Source organism: Plecotus auritus (genome assembly GCF_963455305.1).
Source record: "Plecotus auritus genome assembly, chromosome: 6".
Classification (NCBI taxonomy): domain Eukaryota; kingdom Metazoa; phylum Chordata; class Mammalia; order Chiroptera; family Vespertilionidae; genus Plecotus; species Plecotus auritus.
In genome coordinates, this window is record NC_137773.1 from 986,818 (window position 1) to 1,009,066 (window position 22,249).

Consider the following 22,249-nt stretch of genomic DNA (forward strand, 5'->3'; position numbering starts at 1 on the left):
AATGTTCACGCTGTGATGAGAGGTACAGTAGCAATCTCCGCCCTCTCCAGCAGGGAGCCGGTTTTGCCTTGTGCATTCTGGACATTTTTACACACATATAAACTGTGGCTATGCTTGCTCATTTTCCATTTCTTTTTAGAAATGGTGGCATGGTACACTCATCTACGTTTCTTTTTTATTTAGCAATGCATTTTGCACACCTTTCCATATAAATATATGAAAAGATTATTTGGCCCGGCTGGTGTGGCTCAGTGGGTGAGCATTGACCTATGAACCAGGAGGTCACGGTTCAATTCCCGGTCAGGGCACATTCCTGGGTTGCAGGCTTGATCCCCAGTGGGGGGTGTGCAGGAGGCAGCCAACAGATGATTCTTTCTCATCATTGATGTTTGTCTTTCTCTCTCTCCCTCTCCCTTCCTCTCTGAAATCAATAAAAATATATTAAAAAATAAAAAGATTCTTTGTGCTTTTCCCTTTATTTCATTTTATTTAGTTCAATTTTATTTTTAAATTATCTCTGTTGTTGACAGTATGACAGATGTCCCCTTTGTTTGTTTGTGGGTTGTTTTCCCCACTGACCCCCTCCACCCCGCACCTGCCCCTCCCGGGCCTCACCACTCTACTGTCTGTCCATGGGTGATGCATTCATGCCCCTAAGTTAAGTCACTCCCCTCCCGCTCCCCGGGCCCCGCCTACCCTCTGAAATGCCTCAGTCCAGAGATATATTTTAAACAGACCCCACTGCACGCCTAGAGTGCCCTTTACCCAGCAGCGCGGACCTTGAAACCCAGTGGTCTGAGCTCAAACGTCGGTAGAATCGCGTTGGACAGCTACCGTTTTGTTCGTTAGTTCACGTTTACTGAGAGCCTGCTTCGTGCCAGACCCTGTTCTAGGCCCACGGCCAGTGGGAAACGGGCCAGAATAAGCAGCACCTGCTGCGATGGAGCTTGCATCGCCGTGAAGCGAAGGCCACCGGTCAGGCCAGATGAAAGGCAGAGCCTCTGGACGGGTCCGCCGTGAAGGAAAACCGTGCAGGGCAGCGGGCCAGCATCAGGGGTGCCGTCCGAAGCGGGGTGCTGGGCAGGCCGCTGACGAGCCGGGAAGAGCTGGCGAGGGAGCAGCCATGCAGAGGCCTGGGAGGGGCCCCGGGAGGCGGGCAGTGGAGGCCCTGCGCTGGGGGTGGGGGAGGGGTGGCCCCGGCTCTGGTGGCCCCTTGGCTCTTGCTGGGTGCTGTGCGGGGGGTGCACGGGGAGGCCTGGCAGGAGCACGTGCTCTGAGTGACGCTGTAAAGTGGTCCTGGTGCCGAGGAGACGGGTCACCCCAGCGGGAAGGGAGCATTTCAGAGGGATCGCGCATCAGCCATCTCCCTCTTCTTCGGAGCCGGCCCACTTCCCCTCACTGTTCCACTGTTCCGTCTCCCCGGATGATCGGTATCACACGCTCCTGCCTGCTCTCCAGACTGCCGGAAGGTTCTACGCGGAGAGAAAGCAGCCATCTCGGACAGAGATGCTGTGTCTGTCTGTCTGTCTGTCTGCAGATGCCGCTCCACGGGCCCCTCCACTGTTCCAGGTCTGCCCAGACGGGCCCGCCACGCTTCCCCGCCGCCCCGGCACAGCATGCCTCCCACGTGTTGGCTGGTCCCCGCCAAGGAGCTGGAGTGGTGCAGATGGGGACGTGCAAGATGTGTGTGTGTGTGTGTGTTTCTTTGCTTGTTTGTTAATCCTCACCTGGCGATATTTTTCTATTAATTTTCTGAGAGTGTGGAAGGGAGGAGGGAAGAGAGAGAGAGAGAGGGGGAGAGGGGGAGAGAGAGAGAGAGAGAGAGACATCGACTGGTGCCTCCTGCATGAGCTCCGACCGGGGCTGCAATCAAACCTGCAACCCAGGCGCATGTCCTTGACCAGGAATCGAACCCTCCACCCTTTGGTTCGCGGGCCAATGCTCTAACCACCGATCATGCTGGCCAGCTGTTTGCTTGTTTAAATGAGCTCTGCCCACAGGCTTAGTAACAGTTTACCTGCCCCTGACTAACACAGAAGAACACGAAACAACTTAAATCTCTGCAAAATGTTCCAGAAAAAACATGACTTGGCTTGAAAGGATTTACTTATTTTGGCTTAGTTATTTTTCCACTAGTATTTTTAACTCCCCGATGTTGGAAAACTTTATGGAGCTCTGGGAAGAATGGGAACTGGCGCCCTGCCAGTGGCTCTGTGGTTGAGTGTTGTCCTATGAACCAGGAGGTCATGGTTCAATTTCCGGTCAGGGCACATGCCCAGGTTGCAGGTTCTATTCCCAGTAGGGGCGCGTCCAGGAGGCAACCAATTAATGTTTCTCTCTCTCTCTCTCTCTCTCTCTCTCTCTCTCTCTCTTTAAATCAGTAAAAACAGATCCTTGGGTGAGGATTAGGGGGAAAAGGCCATCAGAGTCAGTGGCTATGGTTAACTCACTAGCACTGTTCACTTTCACATGAGAAGTCAGGAGAGGTCTCATAAGACTAACTCAACTGACGAGGAAATCCAGTTGTTTCTGTGGGGTCCGAACAGACACAAAGGCAGCCCGGCAGGCGTGGCTCGGTGGTTGAGTGTCGACCTATGAACCAGGAGGTCACGGTTCGATTCCTGGTCAGGGTACATGCCCAGATTGTGGGCTCAATCCCCAGTGGGGGGCATGCAGAAGGCAGCCAATCAATGATTCTCTCTCATAATTGATGTTTTTATCTCTCTCCCTCTCCCTTCCTCTCTGAAATTAATCAATCTATATATATAAAAGACTAATATGCTAAGTGTCCAACTGTCCGACCAGTCACTATGATGCACACTGACCACCAGGGGGCAGACGCTCAACAACAAGCTGCCGTGATGCGCACTGGCCATTTACAAAGAAACGGCACCACGGACCTGGTGCCCACAAAGCAACACTCGGCTTCCCCCACGTGGGACACAGGCCACGCCACCACCCCAGAGCGACAGCCCACCAAATCGCAGCCGAGACCCCATGGCGCAAAATGCGGCCCCCAGCCCAGCCCAGAAACAGTGGCTGTGCGCACCAGGTAACAATGTCACATAGCAACGCCTGGCTTCCTCTCCCTAGCGACAGGCCATCCTATATAATAAAAGACTAATATGCAAATTGTCCCTCAGGAGTTCGACCGACCAGGAGTTCAACCACTTACTATGACATGCGCTGACCACCAGGGGACGGCACGGAACAAAGGAAGGCCCCAGCCAGCAGCCAGGAAAAGGAAGGCCCCAATCTGCCCTGATTGCCGGCCAGGCCTAGGGACCCTACTGGTGCACAAATTTTGTGCACCGGGCCTCTAGTTTAATAATAAACAGCACTATAGACCTGGCGCCCACAAACCAAAAACACTCAGCTTCCCCCACGTGGGACCCAGGCCCCGCCACCACCCCAGAGTGACAGCCCACCAAATCACAGCCAACGCTGCTGAGACCCCATGGCGCAAAATGCAGCCCCCAGCCCAGCCCAGCCTGGAAACAGTAGCTGTGGGCGCCAGGTAATGACGTCACATAACAACGCCCAGCTTCCTCTCCCTAGGGACTAGCCTCCTTGGAGTTTCTTCAGCCCAGGAACACGACTTGCTTTACAGCCAGGTGCAGACATTTTACACTTTAACCAAATGTCTGTGAAGCGTGTCCCATCCCTCATCTCATTTGATCCTCACAGAAGTCCTGGAGTAGGCAGATAGGAGACTCGGGAGAATCCTATTTTCTTTTCATTAGCCAGAAAACGGAGATTTAGAAAGCTTAGAAACTTGACCAGACTGAACAGAAGTAAGAAATGGTGGACCTTGACAATGACTTCAGGTTCTCTCACTGCACAGAATGTAGTCAGACACTGCTGCAGTTAAATACTTTACCCTTTGTTCTCCCTGCGTGATCTACAATAATAATCTGCTTCGTGTTGATATTTCCTGCTGTGTTGCTGACAATTACCTGAAAGAGAAGTTGGGGTGCTTCACTGGGCTGGGAAAGTTTAGCTAAATCAGAAAGCAGGTCTAATTAAGCAAGTCTGTTCTGTGTCTATAAAAGGATAAGTTGACTCGCATATGCACGATACACATAAAGCTCTCGCTGGCGCCAATCGCACGTGTGTTTCGATCTGTCACTGTCGATCGTGAGTTTGGTTGACACTTCGGTTATAGAGACAGGGCGGAGAGCGAAGTTAAAATATTTTTCTAATTAATTTCCTTTCGATGTGCACAAATCTGTGCACCGGGCCTCTAGTGTATACATAAAAGAGTGAGTTTGTTTCTACTTTTAACAATACCAATGTGATCCAGAATTAGGATGAAGGTAGCTCATTAATTATAAATCCATCTTTGGGGCCGAAAGGGGAGGCCCCAGAGGCTACAATCATTATCCCCCTCCCATCCTCCTCCTCAGAGGTAAGAGCCTGCACTACAGGGGGATGGGCGGGCAGCCACGTGCCCTCGAAAGGCCGTTGCCCATGTGAGCTGGCAGAGGGCACAGGCGGAGGAGAGTGAGGCTGAGCTCAGACTCCGTGGGAGCTGACCCTCCGAGGAGCAGTCTCAGACAAGCTGCCTACGGAGGGAAAGAAGGCCGCATCCCTCCCACCTGTCACGCCCCAAGGAAACGACAGGAAAGGATGCCATTAATACATTTACTTCAACTTTCCTTTCAATGGTGCTGAAAAGTATATGCAAATCCAGCAGTAATTAGGTTTAAAAATTCCATTTCATGGAATAATCAGACTTCAAAAAACTCAATTTTAGTTTTAATCAGATTTTAACAAGGATATTAAGTCCATTTCGTTTAGAAAGGGGGAAACTGTGAATTTAACACAAAATGTATTCAAGCTTAGCCCTGGGAGATAATTAAATAAAGCTAATTGGCAAGGGTTGTCAGGAAACGGAAGCGCTCACACCGTGACGGAATCTGACAGAGACCAGCACAGCCCCTACTGTACAAGCAGACACGGGCTCAGCTCCTGGCGAGGAGCGAGTGGGACACAGGCTGAGCCAGGCAGCCCGGGCCGCCGGGAGGAGGGCGCTGGGAAGCGACAGGGCTCCGCCCCTCAGGAGGGGCTGCAGACCAGCAGGAAGGGAACAAGGCTGACCAAGGTGGCTGGTCTCCGCTCCTGCACGGCAGCTGGCAGCTCCCACCCGGCTCCCTCAGTGGCCCAGCCATCGAGGGGGTGAGACGCGGGCCCCCAGCCCAGCTCTGGTGGCCGCCCCTCACGGAAAGACGACTTCCCTCCCAGAAGGAGCCCCAGCCCTGCCCTGGCCCCAGCCCGCCCCTCAGCACCAGTGCCGTGACGACGCTCTGTCGGTGTCGGGCAGCCCACGCCTCCCTGTGCTGCCTTCCACTCGGGTCTGCCACGCAGCGATCGCTCAACAAACGCCTGTTCCGTGGCACAGATGGACTGCAACACCTGTTTCTGGGAACTCAGCCACCAGAACGGAGGCAAGACAGAAAGGAGTGTCTCTCAGCCCTGGGAGCCAGTCGGCAAGGGCCTCCGCCTTCTGCATTCTTCACTCAAGAAGAAGTCGCCTTGCCCTCACCGGTGTGGCTCAGTGGATAGAGCGTCGGCCTGCGGACTGAAGGGTCCCGGGTTCGATTCCGGTCAAGGGCATGTACCTTGGTTGCGGGCACATCCCCAGTGGAAGGTGTGCAGGAGGCAGCTGATGGATGTTTCTCTCTCATCGATGTTTCTAGCTCTCTCTCCCTCTCCCTTCCTCTCTGTAAAAAATCAATAAAATATATTAAAAAATAAAAAAAAGAAGACGTTGCCTTCAGGGGCCTCCAGGCCCGCAGGGAGACTCACTGTACAGTGCGACCCCCACTCGACAGGTGCTGAATCCGGGACTCGGACACCCAGTCAAGCACTCGGTTCCATTCCACTCACGACCCTCAAGCGAGGTCGCATCCTGTGCGCACGCTCCCAAACCAGACACGAGGGAAGACAGCGCCGCCAGGATCCCGTGTTTGCAGAAGCCACTCGGAAAGGACGAGGCGGGGCTCTGAGCTGGCTGGCCAGCCCTATACCCTGAAGCAGGGGTCACACCCGCTTTTAGATATCAAGGGTGACAGAGAGGCGTAACGACAGGATCACGGATCTGCAGGAGGGTGAGGCAGCGAAATACAAGCAGGCGGCGGAGAGCTACAGGAGGGGTCAGGGCAGCAAGCTATGGGGGGGGGAGATGGAGGGGGGCAGGACAGCAGGCGGAGAGCCACAGGAGGGGTCAGGGCAGCAAGCTATGGGGGGGGGAGATGGAGGGGGGCAGGACAGCAGGCGGAGAGCCACAGGAGGGGGCAGGGCAGCAAGCTATGAGGGGGGAGGGGGAGGGGAGAGCTACAGGAGGGCGGGGCAGCAGGCGGAGAGCCACAGGAGGGCAGCACTGAGCCACTGGCACACGGATTTGTGCGCAGGGCTACTAGTAAACAATAATAATGCCCACAGCAAAACACCAATAACAGTTACCAGTGACTCTTCTCAATTCAGTGAAAACAAATCTAATTTCCCCACAGAAGTCAGTCCAACTTGAGGAGCCTTCTCTCAAACCGGCAAGCTACAACTTACCGATTCCAAAAGATGAGCGAGGCTGCATTTTGTGACTACGATCCTAGTGAGAGGAAAGGTACGCCGACACCTAACTGCAGTGAACTCGAGCAGCACAGGAAGAGCAGGCGCCAGGACGAGCCCATGGGAAACAGAAAGCTGTGTCTAACTGTCCTCCACCTGGACTCCACCCACTGTCGGCTCAAGGCGGGCAGGCAGCAGCTCTGAGACCACATGGCAGCAGCCAGCGCCCACCCCACTGCGGAGGACTGTTGTTGCCACAAAACTGGAAAGTAGTTTCACGTAATAAAGAATCTACACTAATAAAAGAGAAGGATGCAAATTGACCATACCTTCGTGACGCCCACCAGCCAACCAGACGTCAGTATGCAAATTAACCCAACAAAGATGGTGGGTTAATTTGCATACACAGGCCCCAAGCGGCCAGGATGCTTGTGTTGTTGCCATGGCAACAATGCAGGCATTCCGAACCACCCCAGCCCCTCCGGGCCTCTGGGCAGCGTGGGAAGGCGGAAAGGTGGCTCCAGGCCAGAGCAAAGCCGGTACCGGCAGCCAGGGGAAGGAAGGCCCATTCTTGCATGAATCTTCATGCATCAGGCCTCTAGTTAATTGATAATCTTCTAACTCAGCCTCCTCCACAAACAAGACAGTACTGGGGTGCCGCCTCAGAAGTTAAAACACCTTCCTCTCCCCGATAATTACTGTCGCACGCTGCCGCAGAGCCTCCCCCATGAGGAGCAGGTCTGAGCCGCAGAAGGTGCCCAGCCCAAGCGAAGGCAGGTCAGCCCGCAGGCTCCAGGCGATCCTTGCGAGTTCACTGGGAGCCATCAGGTCTTAAAGAGCTGCCGTCAGCGGATGGGCTTCCTGCCCGCATGTGCCTCGTGCTGCTGGGCTAAGTGGATAGGCAGCTCCCTGCCAGAAGCCCGTGAGTGCCAGCAGCAGACTGACCCGCTCACAGAGACGCAGGACCCAGCTGCATGGCACCATGTGGCCGGCCAGATGGACGGAGCTTATGGAGGGCAGAGCCCACCACGTGCCAGGACCAGCCCAGCAACCCGACAAGGGCACCACAAACTGGCTGGACAACCTTGGCATCTCTGGTCCCTCCTCTGCCACGTGGAGGTACCTCCCTGCTTCACCCACAGAGCCGGGAGGCAGGGCGAGTGAGACACCGGCACGAATGGGCTGGCGAGTTCTCGAGCAGCCAGCCGTCCAGGGCGACCGCAGCCTGCAAAGGGATGTCCTGTCGGCCAGTGAAGGCCTCGTCAGAGCAGGGACTGTCCTACAACCACACACGCTGCAGCCTCTCGGCAGCCAGGCTGTCCAGAACGGAGAAAGGCTGGCCGGCTGCCCACCGTCATTATTCAAATCCAGCAGAAACACAACCAAGGTTTGTCTCCCAGTGAGATGCTCCCGGAAAAGGCCGCAGCATCATCGGCATCGTCGGCAGCCCCGAGCTTGAAGAGGCAGGCTCTGTCGCTGCGCAAGGCTGTCCCCACGCGGTGAGGTCAGAGGCTGTGCTGTGACTCCACAGCCCCAGAGCCAGTCCCAGTCTGGCAGGTGGCCAGTCCTCAGATAAACGTGCAAAGAATAAATACGTGATCGACGTTTCCCCAAATCACAGGCCTCAGGGGAGGGCTGAGGTCGGAGGGAGCAGGCACTCGCCTAGAGGACCGGGAAGGACACCTGGAAAGAGCCTGGCCTTGACCTGACACCTTCCCAGTTGCAGGCCTCCCGCAGGGAGAGCCACCACCTCGTCCACTCTGACCAGCCTGTAGCTTGACGGAAACGCCCAACCCCAGGCTCCTGGGCACTGCCCGAGCCTGGCGGGCACCTTCGTCTCGCGGGGAACACTCCCCGACCCGTGCTGCAGGCTCAGACACCCGCAGCGCGTCGGAAAGCACGCTGACCCAGCAGGCGTGGCCTAGCCAAGGCCCCAGGCCCTCTCAGCGAGTTCGGGAGGACAGAGGCCCACCAATGAGTGTGCCCACCTGCCACCTCAGGGTACAGCCCCCTCCTCAGCACGACCCAGAACACTGTCAGGGTCTGCTCCCTGCCCCTTCTCCACTCTCACCCACCACGCACTCTGGCGAGCACCACTGGGGGCTACGGGACATCTCTCAGCACCCCCACGCCCTCCCGCTTGTGTTTGCACAAGCCACCCCCTCTGCCTGCAACGTGCTGCCAGCCTCCGGCCAAGAACCAGCTGTTCCGGGGGCCATGCCCAACACACCTGTGTGCTGGCTGCACGAGGCCTGAGTGCTCAGAACAGGCCCTGCCACCTGCAGCTGCCTCCTGCGAGGATAACCAACAGAAAGGCATTTCAGCGGGAGTTGGGAGGCCTGCAGGGGGCGCTCTCCCGCCCACCACTCACGGACAACGACCCCAACAGGAAGATGCTTCTCCTCTCCTACTACCCCTTCTCCTACCCTCGCCCGGCAACCACTCGGCCAATGAAAAGCCACTGCACTTCCACCTCCGTGTCCTCCAACGGACGCTCCATCTTCAGATGCCTCTGCCCTGGCCCTTCCGCTGGGCCGGCCCCTTCCTCCCTCCGCCTCTGGACTTGCAGTTTAGTGGACTTACCCGTCAGCCGCATGTTCCAAATAGCAACTGTTCGTTGTTCCCGAATAAACCCATTTTTCTGGAAAAACTAGGTGGCTCTTCATTTGTTTAGTCAACAGCGCCCGCACCCAGCACAGCGCCTGGCACACTGTAAGCTCAGGAATGCTCACCTGGAACGAAGGAGCCATCAGGAGGGGGTGCGTCAGGCCCACGGCCCCTCTGCAGAGACACCAGCTTCTCCCCTGCCCCTCCGCCTCGTCCCAGCAGGAGGCTCAGGGCTCCGTTCAGTAAAACGCAGCAGCACCGGCCTGCAGCTGCCACGGAAGGCGATGACCAGAAGCGATGACCGCGTAGGCAGTGCTGGCTCCTCGCCCCCCCGGAGGCCAGCATCGGACGGACGTGCACCTCCACCACCACCTGTTTCAAGACGCGCTTTCTCCACCAGCCCAGCCGCTCCCGTGCCGCCGACGCCTTCTTGGCCCAGCTCCCAGGTCACTGAGCACGGACCGGAGAGCCAAGGGTTCTGTTTTCGCATCGCGTCCAGTCGGTCACAGACCAGGGGAGCTGCCAGTCCTGCTCGTTCAGGGGCCCTACGTGGGCACAGGCTGCCGTGCCCCAGCCCCGCCCACTCTCACCAGCTTCCGGCGGGGTCTGCTGGGCTCCGAGGGGGGACTGTGCTCCCTCCCAGGCGGGGGCCCGAGGCAGAGAGGCTGTGCTGGACGACTGCACGTCCCTGGAGGCACATGTGCCCCCGACACCCCTGCGGCCCTCTCAGTGAGGTGATGATCGCCTCCTGCTGGCAAAGCTGACCAGGCTGTCCGCAGGCCTCGCAGACACACACGTACAAACACGCAGACACACGTACAAACACGCACATGCCAGCGCCTCGGAAATCGTCCTCATTTAAAAGAACCCCGAGAGCTGCAGGGGGAGCTGTGCTCAGTGCTTTCCAGGTCCCAGAGGACACTGGTGCCGGTGTTGGCCAGGAACAGAACCCATTCGGGTCTGTGGCTCTCCAGTTCGAGCCCGTCTTCATGAAGGTCCTGCCACAGCCCACCCCAGGCAAGGGAGCGGCCTCCTCCCGGGCAGGGCTCCTCGGCTCTCTGTGGCCCATCCAGGCACCTCTCCCTTTAGACACACGTAAGTGCCTCGCCAGGTTGCTCAGTGGTTAGAGCATTGGCCCGCAGACTGAAGGGTCCCAGGTTCAATTCCAGTCAAGAGCACGTACCTCAGCTGCAGACTCAATCCCCAGCCCCAGCTGATGTGTCTCTCTCACATCAATGTTTCTCTGTCTCTCCCGCTCCCTTTCACTCTCTCTAAAAATCAATGGAAAAATATCCCCGTGTGAGGGTTAACAACAACAGAAAAGACACAGGTAAGGGACAGAACAGGAGGAAGGTTCCCATCTGACTAAACACAGGCGGACCCTAAGAACGTCCACGGCCTTCTCCCAGGAAGCGCGGGGCTGCTGGGTGCTCCAAAGCAGACTCTGTCGTAGCTGGTCAGCTACTTCCGCCTTCACCGAGGAGGGCAGACCCCCCCGCACGGCCCCAGGGCCACCCGGGCTTCCCCTGGCCTGCCCCGGGCCGCTGTCTTGTCCTGGGTGCTCATCCTCTCCTCGCCCCACCCCAGGGGCTCAGCAGAACCCTCCCCTCTTCACCACGTAACGCTCCCTTCAGATTTCAGCCAAGACGCCCCCTGCGGGACGCCTGCCCTGCCGCGGTCAGAGACATGACAGCCGGACTGGTCTCCTGTCTGAATGCTGACAACCAGCAAACAGCAGAGAAGCCCGTGCTGGGACCTGACGCATCAGCAAGACCAGAGGGTGGGCGGGCGGGCGGGCTCACGAGGACCCAGAAGGTAAAGCACTTCTCCCTCCTCTCCCTCCTCTCCCCGCTCCCCGTCTAAAGAAAACCAACCAAGACCAATTAAAAGGGACCGCGATGCTGACAGCTCCCCCTTCCCACGCACCGACAGCTCCGGTACGGACGGCAGGACGGGGTGCCTGAGCCGCCACAGAGACTGGGTAATGAACGGTCCAGTGGTCCACGAGCTCCTCGCCGGAGGAGCGGTGCACTCCCCTCGCTGTCCTCCTAATTGGCCTCTCACATCAGGGAACCTCGTTCCCGAGACCATCACCTGGCCAGCCTACAAGTGCTTTGGGGAAACGTCCAGGTCAGCACTGTCAGCTGCAGCCTCCGCTCCAGGTGCCGGTCAGCAGTTTGGAGGCGGGGGAGCCGGCAGGCTTCAGAGCCCGCAAAACCCACCCGCCTCCCAGCCGCCCCGCCTGCCCCGCGCCCTCAGCAGCCCTCCAGCCCATCAGCTGGACTCACACTGGCAGGTACGATCACGTCCTCTGGCCAGACTGAAACCAGGGCAGACTCGGCACAAAGGGACAGAGCATCCCTGCCACGAGCCCGCCGTTCCTCCAGGAAACCAGAGGGTGCTGGTAGAGGGTCTCCACCCGCAGCCCGTGCTCCCTGATGGCCCAGCACGAGCCCGCCCGCCGCTCACTCCCGTGGCTTTGCTGCGCCTCTGGGACCTGTGAGCGCACTGCCCGGAGCGGGTGGCCCCACATGGTGGAAATGGGAGGAGCAGCTCCCGCTCCGGGGCATTAGCACCGTCTCCATTTCAAAGGCAGGTCTCTTCTGGTAAAAACTCTACGTCTAAGAACTTACCCAACCGACCCAGCATGCTCGGTGGAGAACTAACACACACCCTCTGGAAACCACCGACATGGCCGGCAGGGGGCCTGCGGGGCCGCAGGGCTCACCACACTGCAGAGCTTGCCAGCGTAACCATCCCGCCATGGGTGCAGCTGCCAAAACCTGGGGGAGACTAAGGGCACGCGGGGTGCAGGGCAGCATTACATTGTGAGCCCACCTAAAGGGGTGCACAACGCTCGCAGGTGCACCCACATTCTAGAAAGATGCACCAGAATTTACCAGCATTGCCTACAAGGCTGCACGGGGTGAGAGCAGTCTGCCCTGGCTGCCAACCCCTGGGGGCACCTCTCAGTCCCATTCTCCACGAAGGGCACCCCAGGCACCACTAGAGCATGTGACAGCGCCAGGGAGCTGTGGCACAGGCCGCTGGTGAGGCGAGATGGGGGACAACGACCACGCCCCTCGTCCTCTCCGCCAGGCGCTCGCTCCGCTGTCTCTGTCCACCACAGGAAACGGCTGCCCGCTGAGCCCCGCCACGGGCTCCAAGTCCCCGAGTCCGGGAGCCTGGGCTGCCGTGGGCCTTCGACGAGCTCAGGGGATGGGCTCCTTCCCAGAGGGAAGGCTTTAAGCAGCACCCCAGCCCGGCCAGGTGCCCGGCGGTTACATGTCGACCTGTGGCCAGGGAGCTGGGGCGGCGGCAGTGCTCCCTGCGGGCTGCGTGCTCCCTGCGGGCTGCGTGCTCCCTGCGGGCTGCGTGCTCCCTGCGGGCTGCGTGCTCCCTGCGGGCTGCGTGCTCCCTGCGGGCTGCGTGCTCCCGGGCTGCCGAGCACCTCTCCTTGCCTCCCTCGCCGTTCGCCTCTTTCCTCTCGTGAACGTCTTCGTTCGCCTCCTGCCCATTGTTTACATCCAGTCTTCCTACTGACGGGAAAGGGGCCTTCAGTCACGCCACGCAGACGAGGCCTCCGTCACGCACACCCTGCGAAGGTTCTCTCCAGCCTGCAGCTTGCCTTTGCTTGTGAAGTCTTTTGAGAGCAAAGGCTTTAAGTGTTGGTGAACTCTACCGTCTCCGTTTTCCATCGGCGGTTCGTGTTTTGGGGTTCTAGGAACTCTGGTTTGCACCCTGAAGTCTGCGCCGGAGGGAGTGCCTCGGCCGTGCCCCGGCCCAGCACCGGGTGCTGGAAAGGGTCTCCCACCAAATTACCACCTCGCCTTCCCCGGACATCCATCACCTCTACCTTCGTGGGTGTTCCTGAACTTCCCCGTCCCACTGAGCGCAGGTCTCTCCGCACCGGGGCTGCGCGGTCGTGAGTAACGCCGTTCCGGTGTGTCCTGAAATCAGCCACCGTCAGCCCTGTGCCCTGTTCTTTTTCAAAACGTTGCAGCCATTCCCGTTCCTGTTCATTTCTATGGAAGTTTCAGAATCAGTTCGTCGATTTCTGTCAAAAAGCCTGCTGGGACTTTAACTGGGGTGGCACATGTGGAGCAATTTCAGCAAACTGCTCCTGACAGCGCCGAGTGTCCAGCCCACGAAATCAATGCCTCCCTCCATTTACTTTACCACCAGGTTATCTGTAATCTGTCTCAGCAACCGCTTCCAGTTGTCAGTGCACAGATCTGACACAGACTGTGGTCACTCATCCCCGAGGATTTCCTGTTTCTGGTGTAAACGGGATGTACTTCCCCGTGCTGGCTGCCAGGACATAGAAACGAAATCAATGTATGTGTACTGTCCTCGGGTCCTGGGACCATGCTAAGTTCACGTATTCAGTGGCTTTTTATCGATCCTGCGGGATTTCCTACATAAATACCTCGTCACCTCCAAGCAAAGACAGGCTTCTTTCTTCCTCCGCCAGCGGGTCCCTTCCCCGCTCCCCTTCCCAGGGCGGCACTGCTCGGGCCCCCAACTCGCACAGAAGCACGGACACCTCGCACAGCACCTCGGGCTGCAGTTTAGATGCTGCTTCTGCATCTACTGAGATGGCCGGGGGCTCCCCTTCCTCCCACAACAACGTGAGCTGCGTTAACTTTCCGAGGACAAGCACCTGCACTCCGGGAGAACTGTCCCTCCGTTTTCCTACCAGCCTCTCCCGTTACTCCTGTCCCCAGTGCCCCAAGCATCCTGCCTAGGTTGGCACAGACACGTCGAAGGGCGCCTCCTGGTGCCCACCTTCATCCAGTGCCTTCACATCATTCCAACAGACCACACTGCTCAGAGGCGCGGCCCAGCCCTTCACAGTCCACACCCCGTCCCCTCCGCACGCCGCCCCCCCACACCACTGCCAAGGAATGCTGCAGGCCCCCTTCACCGTCCTGGGATAGGACATCCGGTACCAGACTCGGCCCCCCTTCAGTCCTGGGATAGAACATCCGGTACCAGACCCAGGCCCCCTTCAGTCCTGGGATAGAACATCCGGTACCAGACCCAGGCCCCCTTCAGTCCTGGGATAGAACATCCGGTACCAGACCCAGGCCCCCTTCAGTCCTGGGATAGGACATCCGGTACCAGACCCAGGCCTCCTTCAGTCCTGGGATAGAACATCCGGTACCAGACACAGGCCCCCTTCAGTCCTGGGATAGAACATCCGGTACCAGACTCAGGCCCCCTTCAGTCCTGGGATAGGACATCCGGTACCAGACTCAGCCCCCTTCAGTCCTGGGATAGGACATCCGGTACCAGACTCAGGCCCCCTTCAGTCCTGGGATAGGACATCCGGTACCAGACTCAGCCCCCTTCAGTCCTGGGATAGGACATCCGGTATCAGACTCAGCCCCCTTCAGTCCTGGGATAGGACATCCGGTACCAGACTCAGCCCCCTTCAGTCCTGGGATAGAACATCCGGTACCAGACTCAGGCCCCTTCAGTCCTGGGATAGAACATCCGGTACCAGACTCGGGCCCCTTCAGTCCTGGGATAGGACATCCGGTACCAGACTCGGGCCCCCTTCAGTCCTGGGATAGAACATCCGGTACCAGACTCAGGCCCCTTCAGTCCTGGGATAGGACATCCGGTACCAGACTCAGCCCCCTTCAGTCCTGGGATAGGACATCCGGTACCAGACTCAGGCCCCCTTCAGTCCTGGGATAGGACATCCGGTACCAGACTCAGGCCCCTTCAGTCCTGGGATAGGACATCCGGTACCAGACTCAGGCCCCCTTCAGTCCTGGGATAGGACATCCGGTACCAGACTCAGCCCCCTTCAGTCCTGGGATAGGACATCTGGTACCAGACTCAGGCCCCCTTCAGTCCTGGGATAGAACATCCGGTACCAGACTCAGCCCCCTTCAGTCCTGGGATAGGACATCCGGTACTAGACTCGCCTCCCTCCTCCCCACATCAGCCCCCGCCTGACGCAGCCTGTGCCCATTCCCTCACACCCACGACTCTGAGGCAGAGACGAGGCCCAACCTGCGTGGGCCCCCGGCCAGGTGCTGGAGACAGGTGTCGGCATCCCCACGGTGGACCAGCTGCTCTGGCAGATGGGGGGCTGCCCTCCAGGTCAACAGTGGTTACCCACCAGCCAACGCGCCCACCCCCCAGTACTCCGGGCTCCTTGGGATGTGAGAAATCCCAGACGGGGAGGAGAGTGACCACTGTCCTGCCTCCTGAGCCCATAACTCCCAGGTGGTTCTGGTGACGCCACTCACACAGCACGGCTCTGAGACCACCACCTGCTACACGACACACGGACCCACTCAAGGGGAACACGCACTGCGGGGGTGAAGGCCTGCCCCAGTGCCTCAGTGGGGACAGGAAGGGTGAGGAGCGGAGGTCCCCGAGGGGCCCCAGAATGGCCCAGACACAACCAACCACAGAGCACGGGAGAGAGCACCTGGCCTCACCGCGGGGAGGATCTCCTGCCTCCGAGAAGGCAGCCTCCCGGGTGCAGGCAGTTCTAAGTCACGGTCTTTCCCCGCAGGAGCGCCACGAGCAAGCGCTGCATTCCCTTCCCAGCGACAGGAAAACTGGGCCAAAGGGAGCGAGGAGCGGCTGCCCTTCCCTCCTGGCCGTGGAGCCCTGGCCACCTGGCCGTGCGCGGCCGTGCGGGCTGTGCGCCTGACTGACACTGCGGCTGAGGCCCACTGGGCGCGCAGCAGGCTGGTCCACCCGCCGCCGGGGCCTCTGATCGCCTGCACCAGAGAGAAGTCACGGAGGTTTCTCTCCTGACGAGTCTGCCTGGGCAGGAGGGGAGCTTTCGGTTGAGTTAATGAGCCCAGCGAACAGGAGGAAGCACGAGACACGTGGGCCCTGCTGGGCCGCCCTCTGAGAGCCTGAGTTCTGCAGGTGGAGTTCAAGAGGAAACAGCAGCCCCGTCTGTCCTCTGACTCAGACGAAAGGAAAACGAGGAGGACCTGCACGGCGTGGGCAGCTGGAGCCGTCATGCCAGCGGGAGCAGCTGGGGCTGAGAAGCAGCGATCCCCGCGCAATCACAGGCAGCTCTCTAGCGGCCCCCCTCGGCCAGGCTCCAGGAGACACTGGGAAACTAAGGCCTCAGACCATGCAGCAGGTGAACAGCACGAGGCTCTCTGACACCACAGGCCCTGCCCGGGCACTAGGACTAAGCCAGATGACCAGCCTCCTGCCCCCCCAACCCCCCACCCCCCGGCAGAAGGGGGCAGCGAGGCAGATAAGGCTGCTGAGGCGGTGGTCTGGCGGGTGCCAGGGGCCGGGGCAGCAGCAGCAGAGCAATGCTGGAGAAAGACGGGCGGCGCCCCTGAAGGACCGCTGGGGTAAAGATGCCCGTCCTGCCCGTCCTCCCCACCAGAGTACCAAGGCCCGGCTCGGCCCCTCAGGTCTGTGCCCGGGAAGGCCGCCCCACAGCCCCAGTGGCTGCCACTCTGCCTCCTGCCGCACTTGCTGGCAGGCACCGGGTCCACCAGAAGGAGGGGCAGCCGCTGCAAGGGCCTGGCTAGGACAACAGCCCTGTCACCTGTTTTCCTTTCCACCCTAAAAGCTCGGCCCACTGCCCCTCATCACGAGCACCTCATTGGAATGAGCTCCCAGAAACGATCACTCCTCAGTACGCACAGGAGGAAGTCCTTCAATCCAGCCCAACAATGCAGGCCAACACCCGCCACCTGCCGGCTGTGCGTACGCAGACCTGTTTCCAGCCCAAACCATTTACTGCGAACTCTGGATCGCACGCTGTGAGCTCGCTGGTTCTCTCAGCAGGACCCGGGTGGGGGCCGGGGGAGGGGGGACTAAAGCGCAGCATGTGAGGGCAGTGCCGAGGGCAGGCGTCACACCACGCCCGCGGAGAGCAGCCTGGTCAGCTAAGCCCCCTTGGGCAGGAAGAGCTGGACCAGCCCACCCGTGTCCAGCCCTGCCCCGCCTCGTTTCCACGTGAGGAGGCTATGAAGACCTGGCAGGGAGGGCACCGACTTCCTGAGCTGCCCGAGGAAGAAGCTGCCAGCAGCCGCTGCCAGGGCCTCTGCTGGAGAGGGGTGGGAGGCTGGGCCCCTCTGCCCAAGGCGCGAACTGCACCGAGAAGGGACCCTGAGGCGCCAGCCCCCTCCGCCTACCTGATGCTCAAGCCCGTGCTCTGGTCCAGTCTCTCCCAGCTCTGCAGCTTCGCCAGCAGCCTCTGCAAAGACACGGAGGGTAGAACCCACAGCATCGTGCCCCCGCCATCTCCTCTGCAAGGGCTCACAGCCTCCGCTCTCCCGTCGCCCCCACGCCCCACCTACTGTCTCCCACCCACCGTGTGCCCACGGATTTCCACACCAACTATCACCCCACGAAACTGACAGTGCTGCTGAAGGCCAAGTCTCCCTCCTTTAGAGCAGGGGTAGGAACGTCCGCCCGAGGGCCGCAGCTCTGCGTCTGCCCTGCCAAGGCAACCGTAGGCGGGACTCCAAGTTCAGTAGGTCTGGGAGCTTTTCAGACCAACGTAATGTCTAAGTGGGTCAGTGGATGTGGCCCGCGAGTGATGTGATAAACACCCAATGGCCCTCGGCAGAGGCAAGGGTCCCACCCCCGCTCCAGCGGACCCTGCCCTTGGCCCTGAGCTGAAACAGAAATGCGCCACCTCTGCTCCAAAGCAGACGGGTTGCTTCCCGATCACTGAGGCTACACTGCACGCTTCACCTCGTTCGCGCCTGGCCCCACACATCCTGTCAGAGCCCGGCGGTGGGGGGACGGGGCCAGGGGGACCGCCTGCTGGTGGTCCTGCAGGTGGCTGAGCCCACAGGGCCCTGCTGCCCCACTCCACCCTCCAGCGGCTCCCAAAACCCCCAGCCACAGGGCAGACGAACTAAGCCCTAGAACCAAGTCCCGCCCCCCTGACATGGCGGACCAGGCCCCACGGCCCCCCAGCAGGAGGGAGCCAGCCCTGAGAACAGGAGGAGGTGGTGGCACCTCCCTGCCCGCACGCCCACAGGCTGGCTTGCCCTGTGTTTCACACAGCTGCTCCTCCCGAATGTAACCAATGGGAGGGCAGACCCAGGCCTCTGACCTGCCACCTGCGCCTGGCGCCAAGCACAGGGCTCTGAATGCCTTCACTCCATCACTCAAGTATCCCCTGGGCCCCTGCTAGTGCCAGGCACGGCTTCACTAGCACTTTCAGCCCCACAGCCAACACGGTTATTCCTCGTTGTAGAGGTGAACAGAGAGGTTAAGGAACTTGCCCAGGGTCACACAGCCAGCAAGCTTCCATGGCAGGTTTAAACTAGGCGTGTGATTCTAGAGCCAAAATCTTAACCAATTTCAAAACGAACTCTGTCCAGAGAAGAAGCTGCTCAGCTCCGGAGCTGTCTTGTCAGGCTAAGTGCCTACGAGAGCCAGCATCTGAGAGGCGCTCTGCCCAGCCCCCGGATGCCTCAGGCTGGCCCTGGGCCTCCTCGTGGGCTCAGGTCCCTGTCCAGCCACGGGGGTCGGACCCAGCAGGACCCCGTGGTGTGGGAATCTGAGAGGGAGAGCACTCACACCATTCTCACCACTCTGGAGACTGGGCAGTGGTGGCACGGTTTGTGCCGGCAAACCAGAGAGGTGGGGCGACAGAGCGCCGCCACGGGGAAGCCATGCAGGACGGAACAACCCGGGCCAGGAGCCGGAGGCCTAAGTTTTGGTCCAAACTCATGAGCGCTGGACAACACAGAGTTTCTGGGAACCTCAGCCTCATCTGCCCACAGGATGGCACCTGTTCAGCACCGACAACTTCCATTGTCTCACAAAACGCCACCTGTGATCCCGACAGCGGACACAGGGAGAAAATACTCAGCACAGGCGCCCTTCAAGTCCGGGAGTGGGAACAACGTTCCTTCCACGTCTCACACGCCAACAACGTTCCTTCCACGTCTCACACGCCAACAACGTTCCTTCCACGTCTCACACGCCAACAACGTTCCTTCCACGTCTCACACGCCAACAACGTTCCACGCCAACAACGTTCCTTCCACGTCTCACACGCCAACAACGTTCCTTCCACGTCTCACACGCCAACGTTCCTTTTAGATCTCACACACCAACAACGTTCCTTCCACGTCTGACATGCCACAACGTTCCTTCCACGTCTGACATGCCACAACGTTCCTTCCACGTCTGACACGCCCACAACGTTCCTTCCACGTCTCACACGCCAACAATGTTCCTTCCACGTCTCACACGCCAACAACGTTCCTTCCACGTCTCACACGCCAACAACGTTCCACGCCAACAACGTTCCTTCCACGTCTCACACGCCAACAACGTTCCTTCCACGTCTCACACGCCAACGTTCCTTTTAGATCTCACACACCAACAACGTTCCTTCCACGTCTGACATGCCACAACGTTCCTTCCACGTCTGACATGCCACAACGTTCCTTCCACGTCTGACACGCCCACAACGTTCCTTCCACGTCTCACACGCCAACAACGTTCCTTCCACGTCTCACACGCCAACAACGTTCCACGCCAACAACGTTCCTTCCACGTCTCACACGCCAACAACGTTCCTTCCACGTCTCACACGCCAACGTTCCTTTTAGATCTCACACACCAACAACGTTCCTTCCACGTCTCACATGCCACAACGTTCCTTCCACGTCTCACACGCCAACAACGTTCCTTCCACGTCTCACACGCCAACAACGTTCCTTCCACGTCTCACACGCCAACAACGATCCTTCCACGTCTCACACGCCAACGTTCCTTTTAGATCTCACACACCAACAACGTTCCTTCCACGTCTGACATGACACAACGTTCCTTCCACGTCTCACACGCCAACAATGTCCTTCCACGTCTCACACGCCAACAATGTCCTTCCACGTCTCACACGCCAACAATGTCCTTCCACGTCTCACACGCCAACAATGTCCTTCCACGTCTCACACACCAACAATGTTCCCTCCCGGTCTCACACGCCAACAACGTTCCTTTCGGACACCACCTGTGTCGGTGTTCCTATTACTCCTGTGGCTTAGAACTGCACCGATTTCCGAACTCAGAGCCCTGTAGTTCAATAGTCTGAGCACAGGGGCCTCACCGGGCTAAAATCACGGTGGCAGCAGGAGGCTCTAAGGCCGTGGTCGGCAAACTGCGGCTCGCGAGCCACAAGTGGCTCTTTGGCCCCTTGAGTGTGGCTCTTCCACAAAATACCACGTGCGGGCGCGCACGGACAGTGCGATTGAAACTTCATGGCCCATGCGCAGAAGTCGGTTTTCAACCTGGGTGAGTCTATTTTGAAGAAGTGGCGTTAGAAGAAGTTTAAGTTTAAAAAATTTGGCTCTCAAAAGAAATTTCAATCGTTGTCCTGTTGATATTTGGCTCTGTGGACGAATGAGTTTGCCGACCGCTGGTCTAAGGGAAGAATCCACTTCTCCTCTTCCAGCTCCAAGAGGTGCCCACAGTCCTTGGCTCATGGCCCCTTCCTCCATCTTCAGTGCCACCAGCAGTGGCAGGTGAAATCCCGACAATCGCGCCCACCTCCTCAGCCTCCTCTTGCCCACACAAGTCCCTGTGGCCACACTGGCCAGCTGATCAGCACCCTTAGTCCCCTCTGCCACCTATGGGAACAGATTCGCCGTTCTGGGGGTCAGGATAGGGCCGGCTTTGAGGCCAGCAGTCTGACCACCACACCAGCACAGCAGCTTCCCTCGTTGAGGTGAAACACCCCGAGCCCTCGAGCGGCCAGGCCTCCCCCAGGAAGTAGCTCACCAGCTCAGGCCCTCACCTCCTTCTCCAGCTCCAGGTTCACCAAATTTTCCTGCATCTTCTCCTGACGGCTCAGCTTCCGCTGCAGCCCCTCCACTTCCTCCCTGAGCAGCCCGTTGGTCTCTCGCATCTCCCTGAGGGGGCAGAAGTGAAGTCACTCAGATGCCATTGGCCTGGGGACGAGTCCAGGAGCCCAGGAGCACTGGGCTGCACGCTGGAACCCCTGAGAACTAACCCCTGGAGGCTACCAGCCACCGCCTGCGCCTGCCCCACGGCCTGCACCCGCCCCGCCGCCTGCGCCCGTCTCACTGCCTGCGCCTGACTCACCGCAGGTAGGCATTTTCCTCCTTCAGCTGCTTCAGCTCCCGCTCCATCTTGGGCAACCGCACCAGCTCAGACTTCATGTTCTTCACAATCGCGGAATCCTGCTCCTGCAGGAACAGCTTCTGCTCCAAATCCTGGTTGAGGCCAGGGACAGAGAGGAGAAAGTCACGGACGCCATACCGCCCCAGGTCTTCAGCGACCTCCGTGACCCAATCCCCTTCTCCAGAAAGCCTCCCTGCCTGCCCCGGGTGTGCCTCTGTACTGGGGCTCGCATTCACCCCAGGGCAGTGCCACAGTGGAGCACAGGCCAGTGTCACGCTGCTGTGCTGGGCTGTGCTGCCCTCAGAGGCAGGAGCCTAAGACACATCGGGCCCAAGGACACTCAGCAAAGGCCCTGATCGAACCCCAGTGAAACATCCCACTCCTCCGTGCGGCGTCTGCTCCCGCTGCTCCAACACACATGTGACAACTGCGCCTTTCCACAGGGAGGACAGCCTTTCTTGATCATCTCTAGGTCCCTCAGGACACAATGGAGACAGCTGGCATCCAGAGTGACAAGTCACAAAACAGGCTAAGAGCCTGAGACCAGGACCAAATCCATCAGCCATTCAACAACCACCAGCACGAACGGGGCCCTCTTTGAGCCAGGCACTGAGTCACACGGGGGGGCCAGGCGACCCACACGAGGCCTCTGCAAGGAAGGGCCTGGAGCCTGGCAGAAGAGACAGGCATCGGCACGTAAACCCTGAGAAGTGGGCCGAGGGCTGCCGGCAGGAGGACGAGGGGCAGGAAAGAGGTCGTGGGCCCTGGCCAGGCTGGCTCAGTGGATAGAGCATCAGCCTATGGACTGAAGGGTCCCAGGTTCGATTCCAGTCAAGGGCACATGCCTAGGTTGTGGGCTTGATCCCCAGTGGGGGGCATGTAGGAAGCAGCCGATCGATGATTCTCTCTCATCATTTATGTTTCTCTCTCTCTCTCTCTCTCTCTCTCTCTCTCT

The 22,249-nt window shown here is 59.1% G+C and overlaps 1 protein-coding gene across 3 annotated transcripts in view; it reads right to left on the minus strand.

Moving 5' to 3' along the window:
• The window catches only part of MAD1L1 (mitotic arrest deficient 1 like 1), a 162,034-nt gene that overhangs the window by 118,809 nt on the left and 20,976 nt on the right, over positions 1-22,249 (minus strand). For all 3 annotated transcript variants that reach the window (XM_080676393.1, XM_080676392.1, XM_080676391.1), the window contains exons 7-9: positions 21,256-21,386; positions 20,948-21,062; positions 17,316-17,377 (exon numbers count right to left, since the gene is read on the minus strand). In XM_080676393.1, coding sequence (XP_080532519.1) covers positions 17,316-17,377; positions 20,948-21,062; positions 21,256-21,386 — 308 coding nt within the window. The remainder of the gene's footprint in view (positions 1-17,315; positions 17,378-20,947; positions 21,063-21,255; positions 21,387-22,249) is intronic.